Source organism: Neophocaena asiaeorientalis, unplaced genomic scaffold (genome assembly GCF_003031525.2).
Source record: "Neophocaena asiaeorientalis asiaeorientalis breed wild unplaced genomic scaffold, Neophocaena_asiaeorientalis_V1.1 scaffold448, whole genome shotgun sequence".
NCBI classification, from domain to species: Eukaryota; Metazoa; Chordata; class Mammalia; order Artiodactyla; family Phocoenidae; genus Neophocaena; species Neophocaena asiaeorientalis.
Window position 1 is genome coordinate 1182917 of NW_020174920.1, and position 7884 is coordinate 1190800.

Here is a 7884-nt window from a genome sequence, read left to right on the forward strand (position 1 = left end):
AAAAAAAAAAAAAAAAGGAATAAATAGCTGAAGCTGAAATGTAACTGATTTAAACGTATTGGTGTGGTGAGGTGCGAGGCAATTGACTTTAGTTCCCGCTCCAAATCATGAGATACGTCAGGAAAGGTTTTTAAAGGAAACCTATTTTTTAAGATAAAATCTGCATCAAGTTACATCATCCAAGCAGAGTAATTCACCTTTTATTTCTCTAAGACAAGAAACAAAGAGCAGAAGAAATGCTTCCTATGAACTCTACCCTTCCCAGCACATTTTTTTCATAACAGTGTGTAGATGTAACAAAAACTAAATATTTTGTCAAATGAAGCAGGATAAGGATGTTGATTGCTGCTTTTCTAAATTAAAATTAATGATACCCTTAAGGTACTTGGGCCTATGAAGTCAACTTAATGTTGATATAACCTGACTCCATTATCACAGAATGAGGCAGCTACATGAGCACGAAAACTAATAAACAGACTTCCAAGGTGCATTTTAGAAATCGGTGAGGTGAAAGCTAAAAGCTTAACAATGGACAAAGGACTTGCTGTTTTGTCCTCCCTTGCTTTCCGGTTGTTGGAAGAGTTCGTCAGAATTAGAGGACTAATGTTCCTGAAGAAGCGCCCGGCTGGCTCTAGGCTGGGGCTCCTGTTCACATCATGCCCCACCTGCCTTGTAGGGACGCACAGCCACTTCGTGTTACGCGCTCTCTGTTTGCCTCAGCAAACAGAGTCTGTGTGCTCTTCTGGTAGGTTGTACAGGACACAGTTGGGAAGAGCGAGTGGAAGGGTGGGTGCAGGAGAGAGGAAAGAGAAAGGTAGGAATAAGAAAAGGAATCAGAGATTAGGAAGACGGGAATCAGCACAGAAGTACAAATTTGGAAGCTGGGGGAAAAACGCTCTGAGAGAAGAACGTAAAAAGCGGCGGATTAATGATGGTCTGAGATGGCAGGCATTAGCATCCATGCCACAAATCACACAAAATCAACTAATAATTATGCTCCTACTCAGAGTGAGCACTGTGCTAGCACTGGCTGCTTTCCCGTGATCTATCCTGAAGTCAAGTGCAAGAAACTCCGCTTAACTCAGAAGTGTCTCAGGGTCAAGAAAACACATAAATAAATTTTCAAGGAAAAGAAAAATTCAGCCAACTTTTGCATTCAACAAGCCCAGATTGTTTTGCCACAGAGCTGTACCTATCATACGTCCTCATTCCAAACCTTATCTCAGAGCATTTTTCTTTTCAGTCACAACTCAGAAGAAATCACGATTAGAACAGTGGATTTTAAATGAAAAGAGTTACAATTCGTTAAGAGGATTTTAACTGAAAGTGAAATAAATCGCAGGAGAGTTTTCAGGATAATGTTTGGGCACGTGTTTATTATGAGTGTTACGAGTAAGAATTTGGAAGTAAGAATGAATTCTGAAGGCTTCCCCCAGTAGATAAATGCATACAGAGAAGTGTACAAACTGCAAAATTTCAGGACAAAAACTCACGAATAGACTGGAGAGAGTCGTTTGCGTGCGTGTGCGTTGTTTATTCACTAGCATCACAGCACAAGGAGAGTTTTATTTTTATGGGCTCATTAGTGGAGGTGTGAGCTCTGGTTCTTGCATGCCCATGGATATCTATCAAGGGTCTTAGCAAACTGAGACCCAGAAAATTGAAATATACATGCCCAGTTACATCTTTTCCCAAGGCTGGAGTAAACACGATTTATGCGTGTAGTGCCAGTAAGAACACTTGGACACCAGGAAGGAATCACGTTGTCTAACGATGTATTTCCACATCAGGAGGGAATTTTTACCTCTTCTAAAACTCCAGTGGAGATAAAAACTTAAAAGTAAGTAACTAGCAGGTCAAAAGAAAAATTGGAAGCCCTTGAGAACTTAAAGTTAAGTAACAAATATTTGCACTTAGATCAATTTATTTCAAATCATTACTAGGAGCCACAGTGTTGTTATCTGTCCTTTTTCTTCCTTCTCCTTTTGGCTTATTTAAAGCAATTTTGAAGAAAAAAGGAAATAAAGATATTCTTCAAAATACACAGAGGAATTGACTGAGCTTTGGGGAACAGTCACAGCTGGGAATGGAGTGTGTTATCGTTAATTTAGTTGAAGGACTTGGTGCTCATTTATTATCTCCAAAATTACACTTTCAAGTATACCTTAATCACACTTAGTGTAGTGCCTAAAGTAACAGGCTCAAAAAGCCTTTTTATTCACTCATTTATTGAGTATTTACGGAGCATCTCCTTTGTATTAGGCACTATACCAAACTGTGAACAAGGCAGACAGGGTCCCGATCTACATGGACAAGGAACTTACATTCTAGTAAATATCTTCTGAATGAATAGAGAGACATTTCTTAGTGAAGTGAAAGAAGGGAGGTCTCTGCAAAGAGTACACTGCCTACAGAAAGGAGAAAGCAAAGAAGAATAATATATAGTCTTCATAGCTCTCAAATATGATTATTTAAAAATTAGAATAAAACAGATATGGAGGAGTTTGGGAAGCCCTGTTTTTTTTTTGTTGTTGTTGTTAAAAAAAAAAAGAGAGACTTTTTTCCCCCCTGACGTGCTTTTTCTGAAGAAATGCTGCAAACTAGATCTTGAGTACCCATGGAGCAGATGGCAGGTTTTTGTCCATCTGGGGTAGTTCTAAAGGATAGACCCTTGTGTATCAATAGATAAGGTTTCTTCCAGTTCTAAACTTTCTTGATCTATGATCTAATAGTAGACACAAGATGTGTGCTTCCAAAAGGATGTTATAATTGTATTTCTTTTTATGAAAAGAAACAGAGGCATGGCCTATTAATTTGGGGGAAATTGGGTTCTTCCTGTCTCTTTAAATAATTGTTTAGACTCCTTTGGTTCTTCCTTCTCCACTCACTTTCTAATGCTCAGTCCTATCCTCTTCAGCCTCACTTCCCTTTCCTTCCTTTAATGACTGGGACAGATTGCTCTTCTCTAACTGGCTATACATGGCATCTCCAGTTAAATAAATGTTTCACTGTTAGGTCAAATTCATCATGTTCCAAATGAAGTCATCCGCCCATTTGCCATTCCTCTCCTTTCTAATTATTAGTGTTTCCATCAGCAGTATCCTCAATCTCCTGGTCTTCCGCACTGGAAATCCTGAAGTTTTATTTGCTTCTACAAAAGTTACACTCCAACACCAAAGTGATTAGTTTTTCCTTACTTTAAAATACCTCCCAGTCTATACCATCTTTTCCATTCCGGGCAACACAGTCTTCATTCCAACACATATAACCCCAAGTCTAGTCAGTTGTAACAGCCTCTAACTGGTGTCAGCCTCCAGGTCCCTCTTGAATCTGTTACACTGACAGATTCATCTCCCTAAACTTCAACTTCCCTCTCAAATCATGAGTCCCGTCACGGAAGTCTTCAGTGGTTCCCTTTGCCTACGGGGTAAATCTTGAGCCTCAGTGTCTGCAATGTCTTGTTTCGCGTCATCTGCTCGCAGCGCACGTAGCTAACTGCATCTCACTGTCCTCTCTGAGACCAGTGTTCTGCTACCCCAAGATCTTCCTTAGGTTGTTTCCATTCCTCACCTCCAACCCGTTATGCTTCCAGAGATCAAGACTGTAGCATTCATTTATTGCACATCTCTTTCCATATTAACATATACTTAAAAAGGGAACAAACAATTAACCAAGTAAAGAATGAACTGTGCCAGAACGCAAGGTAATGGGATAAAATTTCTGGCTTTTGCTTCTTAGTTTGCATATAGTGTTTTATATTGGTTTAAAAAAAAAATCCAGTTAGTAAGGTCTAATGCATGGAGGTTATTGTTCCAAAAGGTTATCAAATTTCATTTCCTTGCCTAATTGCTCACAAGAGTAGAGTGCTTTGTTCTCAAGTAGCTACAGTTTGTGAGGATCTTGTGTACCTTCAAGTTTTCCTTTCTTTTTTTTTTTTTTCGGTACGCGGGGCTCTCGCTGTTGTGGCCTCTCCCGTTGCAGAGCACAGGCTCCCGACGCGCAGGCTCAGCGACCATGGCTCCTCCATGGCATGTAGGATCTTCCCGGACCGGGGCACAAACCCGTGTCCCCTGCATCGGCAGGCGGGCTCCCAACCACTGCGCCACCAGGGAAGCCCCAAGTTTTCCTTTCTTAGAATTATTTCTTTATTTATTCTGTGCATTCAATCCGTGCCATACCTTTCTCCAAAGATAATTTGTGAAAAGAAATATTTTCTCCTTAATTCTTTAGTTAAGACTATTTCCTGAACATTTTATTTCATTACATGATGCATCTTTAATTTTTGTCTCACTATCATACATTTTCTTAAGTTCGAGTTATAGGGATGGAGATTCACTTTTATCTAATTTTAAATTCTTGATAATTGGGTATACACTGGAAACAACCAGCATGGCCCTCCCTGTATAAGGAGGAAGCAACCTTCAGATCAGGGACTTATGATGGTCTGTGATCCTGTACCCACGTGGTCCCTGTGAAGCCACTAACGCTATCTCCAGAGGAAATGGCCTGGGGCACGTTCCTGCTCCTTTGCCATCCACGTGTTCCCTTGGGGATTTCCCTCTCATATGTGCAAAGATTTCTCCTCGGTGTCCATTCCCATATGGCCTCCCCATCCCCAAGCTTTCACATTCCTCTCTTCTTTATTTGTTTATTAAATGACCCATTCTGCATTTAGAAATAATTATGTATTCCATTCATTTGCATGTGTTCTTCTACAGCCCTTCTCTATAGTCTTAGGGTATCACATTCTTTAAGACCAGGAACTGGCCTTGCCTTGGATCATAAAATATTACTGATGACTAAGAGTTTCATAGATAGGTACACTACGTTAGGTCTGCTTTCAATAAATTAATTTAAAAATAAATTAAAAGGCCAACTGCATGTTAACTATTTACACAGTACTCTGTGTTTTCAACTTTACTCTCTGGAGTAGCAGTTAAGAGCAGGAGCCAGACCGAATGAGCTTGAATCCTGAATCTGCCAGTTTACTAGCTGCTTAAGCTTAGGCAAATTTTGTTTGGTTTTTTTATCCTCTCATCCTTCAGTTTCTACGTCAGTGAAGTGGAGAGAGAATATTATTTCCTACTGCAGAGTTATTGTGAAGATTAAATGTTACTTCACACTGCCATGCACAGGGTGCTTAAAAAATATTAGCCATTTTTGTATGTTATGTGGTGCCTTGCACACTGTAACCTCTTCCTCTCCCTTTATTAACCATAGTAGCAACAATAACGGCAGCTGCTAGCATTTATTGAGCAATTAGCATGTGATAGAAACTAGGCTAAACACATGTATCATCTTATTTAATTCCCGCAATAACACCATGAGGTAGGAAGTATTGTTGTCCCATTTTAATGATAAGGTAAGTTAAGTTTAGAATAATTTACCCAGGGACATACAACATGCAGTGGATGTCAGTGAGCATTCTCGTTCATTCTCCCTATCCATCTCTCTCTCTCCCCCTCTCTCTCCTTCCTCTTTCTCATGCGCGCGCACACACACACATAAACACACACATTTATCCACTGGTTTGATCAACTAGTCGTTACACAGATATTTCTTATGCCACTTACTACATGCGGGGTTCAGTGCATCCTGTGGGAGGGAGGAGAGGAGAGGACAAATAAGCAAGGAATGGTTCCTGCCATCAAGAAGTTGCCAGTCCATTGCAGGAGATATCCATATCCATATGACGAAAACAATGGCTATGATAGAAGTGTTCCAAGTATAAACCGTGTGCTGTGAGAATGCTGAGGAGGCAAACATATAACAGCCTTAAATGGGGAAAAGGGGGATAAGAACTTTCCGGAGGGAAGGAGAACACGAACACGTCTCAGGAGTGTTACATTGGATGGAACGTCGCAGGACAGGCCGGTAGAGTTTGACTGAGCGTGCAGGGTCGTAAGGCTGGGAAAGTAGGTTTCAAATGTCCCTCATGTTTTTCTGTGCATCGCAGTGAAGCAAACCCTCCATTTTTTTTGAAACTCTGTGTGGTTTTCCAGATGTTCGGTCCAAGCAAAGATGGACAAGGCTAGGGAGAGCGTGTAAAAAAAACAGATTGTTCTGGAACTAGGCTAGGTAATTGATTGATATGGGAAGGTCAGAGTTGGCGTTAGACCAGACTACCTGAGCCACTTTTTCAATGAGTTTAAGATGTATCTTACTTCTTGGGAGTTATCCACACCACAGAGTGAACCTGCTTGAGCTCTGATGGCTCTGGGCAAGCTCTGACTAACCTCTAGTTTAGCATAGCCTGCTCAGAACCAAATCAAGATCCAAAGTTATAAAGCTAGGGTGCCTGGGGCCACCATTAATATAGAATTGGCAGTATGCCAGATGACAAAATATACCATTTCACCCATAAAATTCTTCCCTTTTTCCCCCACTCAAAATGGAATTCACCGAGCTGAAAGGACACTGTGTCAATATATTATAGAAAAACGTAATAGGAAAAAAAAGAATGGCAAACTTTATTCCATCGCCACCTAAACGTGTACTCCCCACTAATTTCCAAGTCCAATAAAATCTGAAAATTTCTTTATTTTCACCATCCACCCTATAGTTACCCTAAATTAAAACCTTGCCTCTGTTTCTTTGATACTTAAGTATCGGTCAACTTTTGGTTACTTATTAATTTATCAATGATTATCACTTGATATCCATTAATTATCAATATGATTCTTAAAAACATGTCAAAAGCAACAGACTAGGACAAAATACATATCATTTCTGAGATCCTTTAGTCACCTAGTATAATGGCGAATGGCAACCTCCCTACCTAACGTTTTTGTGAAAGATCTGGAGTTTGCTTTTTTTTGCAGTACACGGGCCTATCACTGTGTGGCCTCTCCCGTTGCGGAGCACAGGCTCCGGACATGCAGGCTCAGCGGCCATGGCTCACGGGCCCAGCCGCTCCGCGGCATGTGGGATCTTCCCGGAGCGGGGCACGAACCCGCGTCCCCTGCATCGGCAGGCGGACTCCCAACCACTGCGCCACCAGGGAAGCCCTAGAGTTTGCATTTTTGATGGTACTAATTGGAGCAGTAATTCATTTGTGGCTACCAATGAGTAGAGTGTTCTCAGAAAATCCCATTTTAACATTGTCAAGAGAGCAAATCTTTTTTGTTTGGCCTTGGTTTGATAAAAATGGGTCTCGGAGGCCACATGTGGTAAGTGGATATTAAAACAAGGTTATAAATTGTTGTTTTAATGTTCCAGCCTTAGAAGCCCAGAAGATCTTACCAAAAAGGATACATTGTTTTAATTGCCCCTCATTATATATGATGAGAGAACATAATTTTTCTCCTCTTCCTCGCAGGTAGCTGTTGAGGACCGCATCAGGCAGCTGCACGAAGCCCACAGGGACTTTGGCCCAGCATCCCAGCACTTCCTTTCCAGTAAGTCATTGTCAGTTTTCGTTGCTTAACCTCTTCACTGCATCTTGGTGGCTAAGAATTAAGAGTTGAATTACAGTTGTCTCTGCCAAATGCACTGGAGGCACAAATCATCCTGAAATATAACTTAGTGGGTAAATTCAGAAGGTTAAGAAGAGGAGGACCAATTAGATCATTTTGTCCAGCCTTCAGCTAATGCATAATTATTTCCCACAATGTATTCTCAAGTGCTAACTTGAGCAATATTTTTGAGTCTTTAGTTCTGCTTATAGCAGTTCACTTCGTCAAGCTGATAATTATATATCATATAATTATTATATGATAATTCAATATATATTACTATGAATCTGTAATTCTTTATCTCTATATAATTCATTAAATACTCCCTGCCTGCAAGTTGGAACTTCAGCCCATGCTGTTTCCTTTACCTAACTATTCTTATCCCTCTTTTATCCTTGACCTCTCTTCATTCTTTTTATTTTCCAGCTTT

The 7884-nt window shown here is 40.5% G+C and overlaps 1 protein-coding gene across 1 annotated transcript in view; it reads left to right on the plus strand.

The window, feature by feature from the left end:
• DMD (dystrophin) overlaps positions 1-7884 on the plus strand; it is a 1279715-nt gene that overhangs the window by 1035399 nt on the left and 236432 nt on the right. The window contains exon 34 of the mRNA XM_024760455.1: positions 7319-7397. Within this exon, the coding sequence (XP_024616223.1) occupies positions 7319-7397 (79 nt within the window). The remainder of the gene's footprint in view (positions 1-7318; positions 7398-7884) is intronic.